The sequence below is a fragment of the Pelodiscus sinensis genome, chromosome 14 (genome assembly GCF_049634645.1).
Source record: "Pelodiscus sinensis isolate JC-2024 chromosome 14, ASM4963464v1, whole genome shotgun sequence".
NCBI classification, from domain to species: Eukaryota; Metazoa; Chordata; order Testudines; family Trionychidae; genus Pelodiscus; species Pelodiscus sinensis.
The window spans coordinates 22,163,494-22,181,497 of NC_134724.1; the positions used below are offsets into that span (position 1 = coordinate 22,163,494).

Below are 18,004 nucleotides of genomic sequence, written 5' to 3' on the forward strand. Positions count from 1 at the left end.
GTAATCCCTTAACAATCTTCCTGTTAAGAAGATTTTGGGAAAAGTCTAAATGGAAGTGGGTGGGAGGGGGGGATTATTTTTTTAAGTTTATTTTCTATAATAAAGCAATAAGTAATTATAAATGTAACTGGCAATATTAAGTGGGATGCAGTTGGCTAACCAAAGAGTGGTTGATAATTTAGGCAGCAAAAGCTATTGCGTAATACCCTTAAAAGTAATGTTATATTGGCAATGTCTTAAAATTCGTCTTTCTTTCTCTCTTTCTTTCTCTCTTCCTTCCTTCCTTCCTTCCTTCAACCTACTTTCCAAGACAACCTTATTCCTGATGTGTTTTTGGGGTAGTTTCTCAATTTTCTCTTTGCTCCTGGATAATTACAAGAAAAACAAACATTTGACATGTCTTATTTCTTGTAATTTCTACTTTAAACTACCAGTTTAAAAAAACCTGAAGAAATAAACCCACTGCAATTTGAGCATTGAACAAGCTGCTATTTAAATCTGAAAAAATAATCTCTTTTTCCAAGTAGCCAAAAAAATCTCTTCCCCTTTTTTATAACTTATATTTTAAAATAGCAGAGTTCAGGAGCAATGTACATGAATAAGAGCTACAGCCATAGACAATATATTTACTTTTGTTAGTGAATTTTCAGTAGTCCTCTTCCTTATGTAAGTGTTCTCTTCTATAGGTTCGATACAGGAGACAAATCAATTACGATTACAACTACAGCAAACTCAGTCCGCACAGCTGATGAGCAACAACATGAACAAGACTTTGCAGGTTAATTTACTTTTATGAAAAAATATTTTGACATAGAAAAGGGAGGTGGCAGGAAGGATGAGAATCTACTAAGCTGAACCACATTGTAGACATGTCATGGAAGTTGAATTCATCAGTAGGTATTTCGTTGTTGAAAGGAGAATGGCTCTCCAGACTCAGAATGTATATTCCTTGCCAGACTTGCTCATTTAAAACACAGGGATTCATGTGTCTCAGCAGTGTAAACTTTACATCATGTGTTCATCTAGTGTGCTGATGGGAGAAGAAAGTATTTCAAATTCAAATTCTGTTTCCAAAGTAAAGAGAAAAATCTAATTGAACAGGAAGGGACTTATTGGAAGTACAATATTGTTCTGAAGCATATCTTTATGAACAAGTATTACCACCATGAGCAAATGTGGAGAATGTTGCTACCAATTATTTCTGGAAGTCCATGTTCTCAGTTTAGTTCATTTAGATATTTAACTTGTAAAATCCTGCCGTCTTGGAAACTATGAATCTTCTCACTACACTAGCTGCTAGTGCAGCTAAACTGCTGCACTCCCTCTATATAGACCCTCATCAGGATGATAACTGAGAGAAGACAAAGGAAGAGGTAAGGATGAAATAGTCTGAAATCATCCCTTACCTGAATGCTAGCTGTGGTACTAAGAAATCTTTAATATACTGGACATATGGTGAGCGTATAAGAAATATTACAACTTGGTTTTTAATGTAACTTAACCTCTAATTAAAGTACATCACAGATGTGAATAATAGGTAATACTAACAAAAAGTCATGTGTTTCTAGAATTATAGCAATGCTTGGTGGTTCAAATGTGTATGGCCCATAAATATAGATACAAATTTAGTAACTTCAGAAATTTATTTTACTTTTAGCCTCTTAGAGTAAGGATGTAAAATTTTGATTAATTGGTTAATCGAATAGTCGATGCAATTTGGTAATCAATAAGGGCACTTCCACCTTCAAAAGCGAAAGCACTTGTGGGGAGCACGGAGCCAACCGGGGATTCAAGCAGTCTCCCGCTGGCCTTGTGCTCCCTGATATGTTTCAAAGCAGTAGTACCACATGTAGCCCGGGGTCAGCAGGGGAGTCCCCAGTTAATCCCGGGCTCCATGCGGTGCTATGGCTTTGAAGCACCCCCTTCTCCCTCCTGCACCTGCTTGCTTCTTCTTTCTAATAGAGGCAGCAAGGAGAGGGAAAGCGACTAGTCGACTAGCTTGTTGACTATCCGATAAGCATTTGCTTATCGAATAGTCGTTCACATCCCTATCTTAGAGAGAGAAATTCCTGCTAGACCTAGAAGGCTTGATATCATAGTTTGCTTTGACTTGGTTGACCTGGTCACTCTAATTCTACTTTTTTGCCTTTTTTAGGAAGAGCTAACAGCGCTAAAGGAAGAAATTGCTTTGTATGAATCTGCTGCCAAACTTGGAGTATTTCTGAATGATGCAAGTGGAGAGCTTCATGTGGATATGACTGATTCTTATGTGGATTTGGGTATTAAAAAAGTCAACTGGAAAAAATCAAGATTTCATAGGTATTGGGTGAATATCATTCTACCAAAAAAAGTACTAAAACCGTTTATATAATAATGCATCAATCAGTCTACAGAAGATGTATCACCAGCTGACCCAATACTTTAAAAGGAAGGAAAAAATCATGTGTATCTGACTTAAGCTGTTGCATGTGGATTTGAACCAATGGTCTGATCCTGTCTAGCAAATCATACTCCAATTGCTTACTACATTTTTAGTGCATTATTTAGGAATTTAGTTACTATGCCGGTTTATAGACCAATAGAAGGGGATTTAGTAGACCTGTATGCAACATGTTGAAAACTTATCCTTTTAAAAATCTTCCTTTGATATTTGCCTACAGAAGTAGTTGGCAGATTCTGTACTATGAATATTAGGTATACAGGGAAATATTGGATGATAAATGTATACACAGAGCACAGTAGACAGCCATTCCTCACCTATTGAAATTCTTGGTCTTCAAGGACAGGGTTTCAAAATATGTATGAATACTCTTGGATGCTCAAAATGGCACCTCTTACTTGTTTGTTTGTTTAAAGCAATGTTTTAAACAACTGATCACTAGTTATAGTTCACAGTAGCATAATTTATGCAGAGTTGAAGCAGTTTTAGGAAATAATTTCTTAATCCTGGAAACTCTAATTGTTTTCTAATCAATTGTATAGATCATTTGTTGAAATAATGTATATAAATGTGTAAATGAAGTTCTTTGCAGGTAACATAGTAACAAAACAAATCTAGTTCTTCTTCGAGTGATGTCCCTGTGGGGGCTCCACTCCGGGTTCTGGTGCGTCCTTGTGCCAATGACTAGAGATTATTTTTCTAGCAGTGCCCCAGACCTAAACCATCAGACAAGCCAAAAATTATGGACAAAGCTCGTCCCTCTACTTCTGGCAAGTCGAAGGCGAAAACCTGGACTTCCCCAGCCTGATCACTACCCCCAGGTACTGAGATATTCAAGGGAGAGCCTTGGTGATAAGCCCCGCACCTCCGTTATGGCACCACCTAAGTTGCTGGCACCACACAAAAGAGCCCACTCCAAGCCCAAACAAAAGCAGTCAGCACCACTAGCACCAACCACAATGGCCGAATGTGTGACATCCACTAGACGCATACCGGCACCGTAGACCGTACCAGATGCGGCACCGAAGAGACCCCACTCTGGAATGCCTCCCCTCAAGGCGACATCTCCAACGGCACCTGCGGTACCAATTACCACACACTCAGCCTTGACACCGCAATATGCACGGCACCGTATGCCCCCTTTCATCCAGGCTTCATCAGTACTGCCATCTCTGTATTCATCGGTGTGGTCCATTCAATCACTGAGATTACCGGTCTCATCGATCTCCCCCAGTGAAGCCAGCACCAAGACACATAGCTGCTTCTCATCTCAGCATTCAAGTCCAGCTCAGCAGTTCCCACCTTGGGAGTCTTGCTCCTCCAGACAGTCTCACCCTCCTCCACCACCGCCTTGATACTCACAACATTGGGCATATCCCCACTACCCACTCTGGACAATTGCATCCCTGAGAGTCTTGGTCTTCTCGTAGGAGCATCACACTGCTCTGTCAACAACATCGAAAAGACCACCTCAGTCTCTTCAACCCACACCATTAGCCATAGCACCGAACTCTCCAGAGCCCATTCAGTCTGACTTAGTTAGAGAGTTGTCTGAGGGGGAACACAGGTACCCCTACACAACTCCTCCTCTTAGCCTCATCTGGGTATCATTTCTACCACCCTGCCTCCATCCAACAATTCTAAACCGTTCCAAGAACTTTTTAACAGAATAGCCCTGGCAAAGGAACGGGAACTGCAGGAAGTGCAAGAGAAGCAATATTGCCTTTTATTTACTGTTCAGCCCCCTACATACTCCAGGATTACCCTCCTGATGGATGAAGCCATTATGGACACCTCCCCTAACATCTGGCAAACCCTAGCGTCCGTTACTTGCAGACAGCCTTCTGGTTGGTGGGGGTATTTTATAACATCTAAAGGCATGGACTTTCTCTTTATACACCTGCCCCCAAAATCCTTAGTAGTCAACTTGGTCAGACACTGGGAAAAACAGCTCAACATGAGGTCCACTCCACAGAACAAGGACCATAAATGGATGGACATCATGGGGTGCAAGGTCTATTCTTCAGCTATCTTATAAGAACATAAGAATAGCCGTACTGGGTCAGACCAAAGGTCCATCTAGCCCAGAAGCCTGTCTGCTGACAGTGGCCAGCGCCAGGTGCCCCAAAGGGGGTGGTCTGAAGATAGTGATTAAGCGATTTGTCACGTGCCATGCATCTCCAGCCTCTGACAAACAGAGGCCAAGGGACACAATTTCTATCCTCTGGCTAATAGCCTTTTATGGACCCAACCTCCATAAAATTATCTAGCTTCTCTTTAAACTCTGTTATAGTCCTAGCCTTCACAGCCTCCTCTGGCAAAGAGTTCCACAGGCTGACTACACACTGTGTGAAGAAGAACTTTATTTTATTAGTTTTAAACCTGCTACCCATTAATTTCATTTGGTGTCCTCTAGTTCTTCTATTATGGGAACTAATAAATAACTTCTTTATTCACCCTCTCCGCACCACTCATGATTTTATATTCCTCTATTATATCCCCCCTCAGTCTCCTCTTTTCTAAACTGAAAAGACCCAGTCGCTTTAGCCTCTCTTCATATGGGACCCTTTCCAAACCCCTAATAACTTTAGTTGCCTTTTTCTGAACCCTTTCTAAGGCCGAAATATCTTTTTTGAGATGAGGAGACCACATCTGTACACAGTATTCAAGATGTGGGCGTACCATAGTTTTATACAGGGGCAGTAAGATATTCTGTGTCTTATTTTCTATCCCTTAATAATTCCTAACATACTATTTTCCTTTTTGACCGCCGCTGTACACTGTGTGGAAGTTTTCAGAGAACTATCCCCAGTAACTCCAAGATTCTTAGAGCAGCAAATTACACTGCTATGCTCGCCGATTAAGATTACTCCAGCTATTCTAAACTCCAAGAGCGCTTGCAGTTTCTCCCGGTGCACAAGAGGCTGATTTTGCTCAATGTCATGCACGAAGGGCATACAATCTGCCATGGATGTGGCTCACACTGCTGCTCAGATCACAGGCTTGGCTATTGTTATTCAGAGAGCATCATGGCTCCAAGCATCTGGGATACCTAGGGACCTCCAGCAGAAAGTCGAAGGCTTTTAGATATGACTCCTGCCAAAAACACAGGTCGCAATGGTGCAGAACTCGGTGCCAACAACAGCAAACCTTGACATCCCAACCTTCATTACCAGTATTGAGTGCTCCCATTCAGCCTTTCAACAGCTCCCAGAGGTCTTTCCAAAACTCTAGACATTGTTGTGGCATTCCTATCCTGTCAAGGAGTCATAATATTCCGATACCCATACCTAGACGATTGTCTCATAAAAGGCACATTCTTCCAGGAAACACAAGACATGGTCAACAACTCCACCGATCTGGTAGTTATATGGAAACTGAGACAAAGTAAAAGTCCACGCTTTAGATTACTTATACTTTAGAGTTAATGGGCGCACACATCAACATCGTCGCAGCGAGGGCAGCTCTGCCCACTCACAGATTCAAGGCCCTTCACAACTTCATAACAGTGGTACATGTGACCTCCACTCCTGTGGTCTGCAAATGCCTCAAAATCATAGGGCACATGGCCACCGCCTCTTATGTGGTTCGATTGGCCAGACTACACATGAGGTGCCTCCAGGTCTGGCTGGCCATACTCTATCCCCCCTTCCTCCAGAGACCCCCTTTCCAGGACAGTCACCATTCCACCACATGTATTCAGTTCATTGGAATGATGGATGCATTCACACAATGTACTACGGGATGTGCCATTTCATCAGCTGACTCAGACTGTAACCATCATGACCGATGCATCCCTTATGGGATGGGGAGCTCATCTTGGATCCCATACTGTACAAGGCAAATAGTCCTTGAGTGAACAAAAGCTCCATATCAATCTCCTAGAACTAAGGGCTGTTCATTGGGCATGCCCGTTTCTACCCCATATAGCACACACAACAATCAGTATCACGACAGATAACACAACTTTTGAATGTATTCTATCAACCAACAGGGTGAGCCCCGGTCACCCTCCCTTTGTACGGAAGTCCTCAAATTATGGAACTGGTGCCTTGCACACCAAATTAGCCACGTACCTCCTGGGGTACTCAGTGTTGTGGCGGACAATCTCAGACATATCTTTTATGATCATCGTGAATGGGAGATAGATGTCCAAGCCCTCAAATACATTTATCTTCAATGGGGACAACCAGGTCCCTTCGCCCTTTCATATTAACAAACCTATATACTTACCTGCGTTCTTCCCCAAGCTGTACGCAGATCCATCCCAGGGTACACGGCATACCCTTGATGTCCGCAGATGTTCTACATAGATCAAACATTCGGCAAAGAATAGGAGAAGAGTGAGTGATTTTTACAATGATTTTGTTCGAAGGGCCAAGCAGTCTCTTCCCAGAGGATTTCCAGCTGGATCTCATCATGTATCCACACATGATATACCATCCACAACAAACAGCCATTTGATATCACCTACTCAACCTGGACCATGGCTTCCACAACTTCTTTCCTCAAAAATGTGCCTCTAGAGGACATTTGCAAGGTAGCCACTTGGTCATCCACCCACATGTTTGCAAAACGTTGCACGCTTATCTCTACCATCGCATCATCTATGGCTTTTGGACAAGGGGTCTTATCCTAGGTGGCAGGGCTCCAAACCCGCCTCCACGATTCGACTACTGCTTTGTAGTCACCCAAAGTGGAGCACCCATGGGGACATCACTGAAAGAATAAAAGAGTTACTCACCCTGTGCAGTAATGCGAGTTCTTCAAGATGGGTGTCCCTGTGAGTGCTCCACTACCCTCCCTCCTTCCCCTGTGTTGGAGCCTTCTTGGTCCAATGGCAAGGTTAAAGAAGGAATAGAGGGGGCTGCGCCTGGCGCATGCCTAATGGACACCAACGGCACGAGGAGGCACCAGGGTATGTGTGCGGTGAGGCAGGGCACTGTTAGAAAAAAATTTCTGGTCGCCAGTGTAAGAATGCACCGGAAACCAGAATGGAGCACCCATGGGGACACACATCTTGGACTCCCATTACTGCATAGGGTGAGTAACTCTCTTTTTCTAGTATTGCTTGAAGTAATTACTCATGGTGAACAATCTTTTTATACTTCTTTTAACTGTTCTATTGTTGGTAAATATAGTAAAGCTGCTTGTTCTACGCTTTTGGATGTCTACTGGTTTTAACAATATTGGACTGGCTATATTTTCTCTAACAGTACTGTACAAACCAGAGATTTGGATAAAGAACTTTCTAAAGATGAGCTCATCCTAGAGTTGAAAACGGAAATGGAACGCTTATTGAGCAGTAACAAAATGAAAAGAAATCAGATTACGCAGTTACAAAATGATCTTAAAGACTGTCAGAGGACAACAGAAGAACTCAAGCAGTTGTTGAAAACCAATAAAACAGCAAACGAGAATGAGGTTTGTTCATTTAAAAAAAAAAAAACACTGAACATTTAGACTTAATAGAACAAGGCAAAAAGTCACTGAATTTCAACTAACCCAAGCAAAATATGAGTGAGCTCTCATTTTCTCCTAAACAGCATTTTCAAGTAATGTCTTTGAACTACATTTACAAGAAGTTCTTAATGTAGCTGTTCTTAACCTTAAAGAAGGGATTAGTGTTATGCAGAAATAGGCTAAGTAGCATGAGGAAAAATGGAAATAACTGTCAGGTATTTTTAAACTACCACCAGAACTTGGATAATTTGTCTTGCCTTCCAGTTGAGTTTCTGATGTGAGGACTTGCTTGCACATGGTAGCAAGCTTTATTAATTGATTAAAATTATCTTCATAGTTCTGATTTCTCAGTGGTTGGGGGAAGCAAATCAGTCTTGCAAAGGCCTTCATGTCTCAATTAGATGGTAGCTGGCATTCAACTTTGGTGTAGGGCTTTGAGTATATACTTCTAGAATGAACCCAGAAGATATCACAAAAATGATAAAGATTGTCATATGAGCTGAATACTTAAAATCATAGTATCCTGTATTTTGTAATGAAGGCATTGCCTTTTACTGCTTTGTTTTGGCATCAAGGAGAGATATTTGCTTAACATGTTAACTTCTAAAGCAAGTTTGTATACATGTATGCCTGAAAATTTTTTTCAAGTTAGTTTTATGTTTTATTGATAGCCTAAAAGTAGCGTGGGAGATCAGACTGAAACCTTATGGTCCACTCCATTTGCGTCTGATAATTTTCTTCAAGAAGAGCTTCTGAGACTTAGAAAGGTGAATCAGGATTTACAACAAGAAGCTGAGGTGAGTTTAATGTCATGTTTAACCTTTCCCCCTTAAGGTAAAGACCAGCCAGATTGTCCAAAAAGTAAATTAAAATGTATTATTTAAAATTGTCTTTTCATGATTTTTACTTTCATTTGTATAGAACTATAGTTCGTGTATTCAAGAGCTTAAAGCAAGTGAGGAAAAACTGAAAATTGCAAACCAAGATCTGTGTAATCAGATGAGACAAATGATTCAGGACTTTGATCGGGATAAACAAGAAGCTGTTGACAGGTAGCTTTTCTAAATCCATCTCCATCTTCATCCACAATGGCCTATGTAGGTCCTTTTGTACAGAGATGGCAGTATTAGACTTCATGCTTCTTACAAAAATAAAACGAAACAAAAAAACAGTTGTGCTTGTACATAAACAGTGGAATGAAGCTTTAACTTTTTTCCATCCTAGGTGTGAAAGAACCTATCAGCAACACCATGAAGATACAAAAGCCCAACTTCAGGAAGATCTCATGGAGAGGCATGCTGCAGAAAAAGAACAGCTCATTAAGGCTTATGAAGAGACCATCTCACAGTTAAAGTAAGACTTTTATTAATTTTAACATCCTTAATTAGACTGAGAATCTACCATGAAGAAGCCCTCTTTGTCGCATTTCAAATAATTTCCTTTTTATATTATGAACAGTTTATGGTCATGTTTGTGAATGTAAAAAATAACAATAATGATTTATGTAAGGGCTGACATGGATGAGTTGAACAAGGAGATGACTGCAGTGAAGGAATGTTACATAGCAATCTGCAGAGAGAGAGACTCACTGGAAATAACTTTGAGGAAGAAATTTGAACAAGAGCAGCAGTCAAAGGAAGAGAAGGTACAAGAAAAAAGTCCCCCTTTCAGAATGCTTTGCTAAACTAGAAGTATGGGAAAGGTATTGAATTTCATGACTTTTCTTTTTCCTTCAGGAGTGAAGGGCTGAGTTCCACTTCTGTTTTTGTCCATGGGGTAGGGTATAAATCTAAGTATATGTACAGACTTTGAGCTATGACTGAATACTTGCTGTCAATGAAAAGCTGCCATAGAGAGAGATGATAGAATATAGTCTTTACATAGTGCCTAAACTGTTGGTTATCCTTATTTATTTACTTATACCGTGTCACATTTAAAATTATCCCATGGAAAAGGCTCCCCTTTTGACTCTTATTTCCTTTTCCTTTGTGTCCTTTTTTCTGCTGACCTCACTTGTTTGTCGTTGTGTCTGTGTTCTGGTCTAAATTTCTCTCCCTTCAACAGCTTCCAATTCCAAACTTTCTGTGGGTGTTGATCTTGCCCCTATCACATTCTGCCTGCTAAAAGGGTAAGCTGCTAAGTAGTTAATGCTGGCACTGAATTCCTATTCTCTGATTTTAAAGTTGATGGTTCTGTAAGATTAAAAGTCTATAAGGGGAAGTTCATGCCTTCGAGTCATTGTTCTGAAGCTGCACACTTAGGGGAGACCTCTTATACTGAAGGCTTGTCTGTACTACAGAACTTTACAGCAGTGGTTGCCAACATTTTTAACCACAAGATCACTTTTTCAATTTAAGTGCAATATAAGCTGTACCTCAAACCCAAATATCCTTGCCTGGCTTCCTTCCCTCCCCTTCTCTGAGGCCCCACCCTTGCTTCATCCCTTCTCCAAGGCCTTACCCTGCTCACTTCATCTTTCTTCCCAAACCTCATTCACTTTCACTAGGCTAGGGTAGGGGGTCGGAGCGCAGGCTCTGGTCTTGGGCCAAGGAATTTAGAGTGTGGGAGGGGCTCCAGGCTTAGCCCAGGGTGGGGGATTGGGGTTCAGGAGGGGTTTCAGGGTGCAAGCTCTAGGAAAGAGTTTGGGTATAGGGGACTCATGTCTGGGGCAGGAGGTTGGGTGCAGAAGGAAGTTCAGGGCTGGGATAGGGGTTCAGGAAATAGGATTTTGCTGGGCACTGTTTAACTGAAACAGCTTCTGAGTAGTGGAGCACTGGAGTTAAGGCAGGCTTACTCCTGCCCTGACCATGCACCACTCCTGAAAGCAGCTGACATGTACAGCAATGGCTCCATGGTGCCACATGCTGCCCCTCATCTACAGGCAGCTTCTACTGATCATTGGGAGCTGCAGGAGTGATGTCTGCAGGCAAGGACAGCATGTGGAGACACCTTATTCTATCTCTCTCCAGGGCTGTAGGGACATGCCAGCCACTTCCAGGAGCAGCAATTACCACAGGGATAATTATTCCAGCTATGACAGGTTAGGCATTTTAGAGCTCACTACTCAAAGAATAAAATTTAAGCGTAAGAGAGAAATGAAAATTATGAGATGCACAGACCAGTCAAAAACCAAAACTAACATGCTTTGCAAGCAGTAAAAGGAGTAACAGCCCCCCCAAATATGTGTTGGGTCAGGAGATGAGAGTGAAGGAAAGTGTGTGTTTGTGAGAATGAAAATGAATTTATGTACTGAAACACAGTGTTAGAGTGAGAGATTTTCATTGCCAAGCTCCCTCCATCCCCTTCTCTCTGTGTGGAGGTAGGGTACAGGAGTGCGGGCGAAGGAGACACCCTGACATCACCATCCCCTCTTCTCCCTCCCACACCCTGTACAGCAAGCAAGAGGCTCCTGGGGGGCAGCTCCAAGGCAGAGGGCAGGAGCAGCATGACAGTGGGTGGAGGGGCAACTGAAGTGCCAGTGCCCGACAGCTTCCTGGCCAAGCCAGTCGGGATCACCTGTCAGAGCCTCCAAGATCTACTGGTAGATCCCGATCTACTGGTTGGTGACCAATGCTTTACAGTAAAGTAATGTCAACATAACTCCATAGTGGAGAGACACTGTAAACCAACAGAAGGCATTCTTCTGGCATACCTACACCACCTCTTTGAGTGACATTAGCTATGCCAACAGAAGCGCATGTCGGAATAGTTGTGTCTACTGGGGGTTTGCCAACATAGGGGTGAACTGATTTAAATCACCAAATGGAAAGCTTTAAATTAAATTTATTTTAATCCGCTTTGCTTTTGTACTTCCATTATTCCTTAAAGACAGGAGATTTTCATTAGTTAATATAACCATTAACATATGTTGATCTAAAACTAAATTGAGTCCTTACACTAAATAGGGTACATTTTTGCCATGTAGAAGGGTACACTATAACTATATTTATTTACTGAAACAAGTGTAGCTTAATATAATTACGGGAAATTCACTTCATGTTACTGAAAAACCTCAGGTCAACAGAACTCAGCGCCTTTTGTGTTTGAGGTGTACATGAAGAGGAAACTAATTTGCGTTTGGCGTGTTTTTGTTTAAAGTGTTTTACTGTGCATAATGTTGATGGTTCATCTTATAGGTGTGCAACTATATCAGAAATTTAATGAGTCTAGCTAATAGCACATGTAAAAATGTTCATGATCAGTGGAGCTTTCTATCCTTGTAGCTATCCCATGAAAAAATGTAGTGATGGTTAGAATTGTGATATCAGCTGTAACCTCTCCTACCATTTGCTCATTTGCATCGATACTATATAACATTTACTGTGCTCTGAAAAGGGATTCTGTACAAGTTGCTTCTATGTCAGACTAGTTCAGTATATAGACCAGTGTTGTTTTTTTCTAATTGCATTCATTGCAAGCTTCATCTGGGATCTGAAAACTGTTTTATTTCTTATCTACAATGACAGTGAATTAAAGCTGACCACTATTTTTATTCATGTGAGAGAATAGAATCTGTGTTGTTTTTCTGGAGGTACATTGAGTATCTGAAGGGCTATTGGTATGTGAGCAGTCTTCTTTCCTAAAGCAGCATAAACAGATGCAGCTCAGAATACTGGGAGCAGATATGTTGACTCAGAAAAGTCACAGTAGTCACTCATAATAATAACCACACTTTAAGAGAAAGTATTTATCAAGAAGAAAATATCTCATTGAGTAGTCAGTAATGAAGTGCACAGGCTTTATAATCTTAATCGGGTCTATTCTTTCTGGTGTGTGTAACAGTTGGCTAAAGTTTGTTGAGTTGTATGCTTGAATGTTGTCTAGTTCAAGAAACAATTATTGGAAGAAAAAGAAGAATCTCTTAACCATCTGAGGACTGAACTAGAAGAAAAGCACAGGAATTCTATTATAACAGCAAAAAAACAATGGCTGAAAGAAAAAGAAGTCAGTATTAAACAGCAAGTGGAAAATGAAGTGGCATTAGCAAAAGCCCACTGGGAGAAGGAACAGAAAGAGGTGTGTGGCTTGTACTAATAGACACGTACAAATTCATAATAGTCTATTAATGGACACTTAGGAGCAGATCTTCAGCAGATATAGCTCAATGTAAAGTCACTGAAACTATGGTAACTTAAACCAGTTTGGAATCTGCTCCTTTAATGTTAAGAAATATACTGAGCTGCTGAAATCAGTGGGAGTTGCAGATGCTCAGCGCCTCTTCATCAGGCTTTAATTTAAAATTAACCTTTAAAATGTATAATAACTGCACCCATAAGCACATCTAAATATTTTGCTTGAATTCTAGAATGGGTGATTCATAAGTTGTATTTGCCATTTGCTTTAGTAGCCATGTAAACTTATTTGCACGTTTTTTATTGCCGTCTCAAAAACTGTAGAATGGGAACACAAAAGCACTCTGCCTTTGTTACTCTTACGTACTGAGATTTCTTAAATTTAGAACATAAGAATGGCCATAGTGGGTCAGATCAACGGCTCATCAAGCCCCATATCCTGTATGCCGATGTGGCCAATGCCAGGTGCCCCAGAGGGAGGGAATACAACAGGTAATCTTCATGTGATTCCTCTCCTGTCACCCATTTTCAGACAGCCGCTAGGGACACCATTCCTACTCATCTTGGTTAAAAGCCATTGATGGAGCTAACCTCCATGAATATATCTAGCTCTTCCTTGAATTCCGTTAAAGTCCTAGCCTTCACCACATCGTCCAGCAAGGTTGACTGTGTGCTGAATGAAGAAAAACTTCCTTTTGTTTGTTTTAAACCTGCTGCCTATTAATTTCATTTGGTGACCCCTAGTTCTTACATTGTGGGAATAAGTAAATAACATTTCCTCCTTCACTTTTTCCATACCAGTCATGATTTTATAGACTTCTATCCTATCCCCCCCCCCCCTTAGTCTCCTCTTTTCTAAGATGAAAAGTCCAAGTTGTTTTAATCTCTCTTCATATGGGACCCATTCCAAACCCCTAATCGGTTTTGTTGCCCTTTGCTGAACCTTTTCCAATGCCAGTATATCTTTTTTGAGATGAAGCAACCACATCTGTACACAGTATTCAAGATGTGGGAGTGCCATGGTTTTATATAGAGGGAATAATCTATTCTGTCTTCTCTATCACTTTTTAAATTATTCCTAACATTCTATTTGCTTTTTTGACTGCCGCTGAACACTGAGTATATGTTTTCAGAGAACTATCCACAATGACTTCAAGATCTCTCGTTTGAGTAGTTGTAACTAAATTAGTCCCCACCATATTGTATGTATAGTTGGGATTATTTTTTCAATGTGCATTACTTTACATTTATCAACATTAAATTTTCATTTGCCATTTTGTTGCCCAATCACTGAGTTGGGTGAGATCTTTTTTAAGCTCTTCACAGCCTGCTTTGGTCTTAACCATCTTGAGCAGTTTGGTATCTTCTGCAAATTTTTCCACCTCATTGTTTACCCTTTTCTCTAGATCATTTATAAATAAATTGAATAAAATTGGTCCCAGGACAGACCTTTGGGGGACCCCACTAGTTACCTCTCTCCAATCAGAAAATGTACCATTTATTCCTACCCTTTGTTTCCTGTCTTTTTTTAACCAGTTCTCAATCCATGAAAGTATCTTCCCTCTTATCCCATGACAACTTACTATACAGAAGAGCCTTTGGTGAGAGACCTTGTCAAAGGCTTTCTGGAAATCTAAGTATATTATATGCCCTGGATCCTCCTTGTCCACATGTTTGTTCTGCAAAAAACTCTAGCAGACTAGTAAGGCGTGATTTCCCTTTACAGCAGCGGTTCCCAAACTCTTTGACACGGGGACCAGTAAATCCATTCACAAGCTTTTGGAGGACTGGTAACATTCATTTGCATATTCCTTAAACAAATGATGAATATTCAAATAAGTTGTTTCTGGTCTTCCCAAAGCCCCCAGTGCCAGCTTTAGCAAAGCTTTTTGATACAGTCTCCCACAATATTCTTGCCAGCAAGTTAAGGGAATATGGATTGGATAAATGGACTGTAAGATGGATAGAAAGCTCGCTAGACCAGGGTTTCCCAAACTTTTTATTTTAGTTAGAACCCGTTTTTTTTCAGTACTGTTTTTTGCAGCCCAAAAATATAAACACATATGAAAAAGGAATTTAAAATGAATACATTTTCAGTGTTTCACCCGGCTGCATTCTCCGCCCAGCCTGGGCCAGGGCTTGGGGGACCTGGCGCCGCATGGGTACTCCAGGAGGCGGAGGCGGGAGCAGGAGCAGATTGGGGTTAGGGTTTCTGGCTAGGAGGGAGGATGCAAGGAAGGGTAGGGTTGCCAGGTGTCCGGTTTTGTACCAGACAGTCCAGTATTTGAGGGTTTTGTCTGGGAAACAAATTTTCTAATTAGGCAAGTTTTATTATAATTAGGTGTATCAGTCTGTAGCTGCGAACTACCTGGCTGGTAAACGTGCTATCGCTGCGTGAGTGTGTCTACCAGCCAGGCAGTTTACAACTACTTAAGGAAGGGTATGGCGGAGGAAGGGGGGAATGGAATCCTTGGGGCCGGACTCACTCGTGTGCCGGGGTCAGCATGTTCCCGGGTCAGTCCTGCCAGCTGGCCAATTCTACCCCGCTTCTCCTCCCGATCTCCCCTGGCCAGCCCCACTGCTCCCGGCCAGCCCTGCTTCTGGAGGCTGGTTCTCCTGTCCTCTTCCTCCCGATCTCTCACGGCCAGGCCCGTGCCCACCCCCTATCCAGCCCTGCTTCTGCTGTGCTCTTCCCCCCCCCCCCACCCCAGATCTCCGCTGGACAGCCCCACTGCCCCCAACCCTGCTTCCTGGCGGCTGGTTTCCCCCCCACACACACCTCCTCCCAGCCCCGCCCCACTGCCCCCAACCCTGCTTCCCGGCGGCTGGTTTCCCCCCCACACACACCTTCTCCCAGCCCCGCCCCACTGCCCCCAACCCTGCTTCTTGGCGGCTGGTTCTCCCCCCACACACACACCCCTCCTCCCAGTCTGCCCCGCTCCCCTCCTGCCAGCCACGCTGAGGCCAGGTATTTTTTTCCCGCAGCCCAGTACCGGGCCACGTCCCATAGTTTGGAAAACTCTGCTTTACAGAAACCATATTGACTTTTCCTCAACAAATTAGGTTCATCTATGTGTCTAATAATTTTATTCTTTACTATAGGTTCAACTAATTTGCCTGGTACTGACGTTAGACTTACTGATCTGTAATTGCCAGGATCACTTCAAGAGCCCTTTTTAAATATTGGTGTTACATTAGTTATCTTCCAGTCATTAGGTATGAAAGCTGATTTAAAGGATAGGTTACAAACCACAGTTAATAGTTCTGCAATTTCCCATTGAGTTCTTTCACAACTCCTGGGTGAATGCCATCTGATCCCGGTGACTTGTTACTGTTAAATTTATCGACTTATTCCAAAACCTCCTCTAATGACACCTGAATCTGGGACAATTCCTCAGATTTGTCACCTAAAAAGAATGGTTCAGGTTTGGGAATCTCCCCCAATATCCTCAGCTGTGAAGACTGAAGCAAAAAGTTCATTTAGCTTCTCTGCAATGACTTGATCATCTTTGAATGCTCCTTTGGCATCTCAGTTGTCCAAGGGTCCCACTGGTTGTTTAGCAGGCTTCCCGTTTCTGATGTACTTAAGCATTTTGCTATTACTTTTTGAGTTTTTTGGCTAGCAGTTATTCAGACTCCTTTTTGGCTTTTCTTAATATATTTTTACACTTAATTTGACAAAGTTTATGCTCCTTTCTATTTTCCTCACTAGGATTTGACTTCCACTTTTTAAATCTTTTTTTATCTGTCACTGCTTCTTTTACTTGGCTGTTAAGCCACGGTGGCACACTTTGGGTTCTCTTACTGTGTTTTTTAATTTGGGGTATACATCTATTATGATGTCTTTGAAAAGTTTCCATGTTGCTTGCAGAGATTTTACTTTTGTCACTGTACCTTTTAATTTCTGTTTAACTAATTTCCTCAATTTTTTTGTAGTTTCCCTTTCTGAAATTAAATGCCACCATTTTGGGCTGCAAAGGTGTTTTCCCCACCACAGGAATGTTAAATTTTATTACATTTATTGTCACCAAGTTATCCAGTTATATTTACCTCTTGGACCAAATCCTGCACTCTATTTAGGATTAAATCAAGAATAGCCTCTCCCCTTGTGGATTCCAGAACCAGCTGCTCCAAGAAGCAATCATTTAAAGTATCAAGAAATTTTATCTATGCATCCTGACCTGAGGTGACATGTAGCCAGTCAATATGGAGATAGTTAAAATCCCCCACTATTATTGCACATGCATCTGACGAAGTGGATCTTTGCCCATGAAAGCTTATGCTCCAATAAATCTGTTTGTCTATAAGGTGCCACAGGACTTCTCGTTGCTTTTGCAGATTCAAACTAACACGGCTACCCCTCTGATTCTTGTCACTATTATTGAGGTTTTTTCAACTTGAGCACTCTAATCGGACTTGGTAAAAAAGTGTTTCAAGAAGCTTAAATTACACTAACCCTTCAGAAATGGAAGTTCTTGTTTCTATAGAAGCAGCTTTATATCATCTACGTTGTGTTTCTCTCATCTCACAGGGAAAGATGTACACCTCAACTGTATAACTGACCAATAATAACTCTCGTTTTTACATATTTTTCTTCTAAAAATACTTTTCTTTTTTTAAATGTAGATCAAAGAACAAGTTATCCAAGAACTAGAAATAGAGTGGCAAGGCAAACTGGACCAAACTCTAGCAGAATCTAAAAAAACTTTAGTTGAACTCAAAAGCAGTGGCAGCCAAACTGACCAAGTACCCATAATAGATGAAACATCAAGTAAGGAGATTGAAAGGATGGTTCAGGAGCAAAAATTGCAACAGGAGGATGCACTGAAAGAAAAGGAGAAGGCTGTTAGAGAGGCCTTGAAAGAACTTGAAACAGAACTGGAGAGAAAACATCATGAAAACATTGCCAATCAGGTAATATAGACATTTTACACTGCTTATTGTTTTACAGTTTTCAAACATGTAAAGTGAGTGCTATTAAATCAGAATGCCAATGTTTATACTTGCTTGATTGTCCTTTACTCAGTGT

General features: G+C 41.4%; 1 protein-coding gene across 15 annotated transcripts in view; it reads left to right on the forward strand.

Moving 5' to 3' along the window:
* CEP152 (centrosomal protein 152) overlaps positions 1-18,004 on the forward strand; it is a 66,915-nt gene that overhangs the window by 27,170 nt on the left and 21,741 nt on the right. For 13 of the 15 annotated variants that reach the window (XM_075897196.1, XM_075897200.1, XM_075897198.1 and 10 more), the window contains 9 exons: positions 687-778; positions 2,156-2,319; positions 7,657-7,864; positions 8,575-8,700; positions 8,825-8,955; positions 9,128-9,256; positions 9,413-9,548; positions 12,728-12,919; positions 17,602-17,889. In XM_075897196.1, coding sequence (XP_075753311.1) covers positions 687-778; positions 2,156-2,319; positions 7,657-7,864; positions 8,575-8,700; positions 8,825-8,955; positions 9,128-9,256; positions 9,413-9,548; positions 12,728-12,919; positions 17,602-17,889 — 1,466 coding nt within the window. The remainder of the gene's footprint in view (positions 1-686; positions 779-2,155; positions 2,320-7,656; positions 7,865-8,574; positions 8,701-8,824; positions 8,956-9,127; positions 9,257-9,412; positions 9,549-12,727; positions 12,920-17,601; positions 17,890-18,004) is intronic. The other 2 variants (XM_075897203.1, XM_075897201.1) reach the window with 1 other exon arrangement.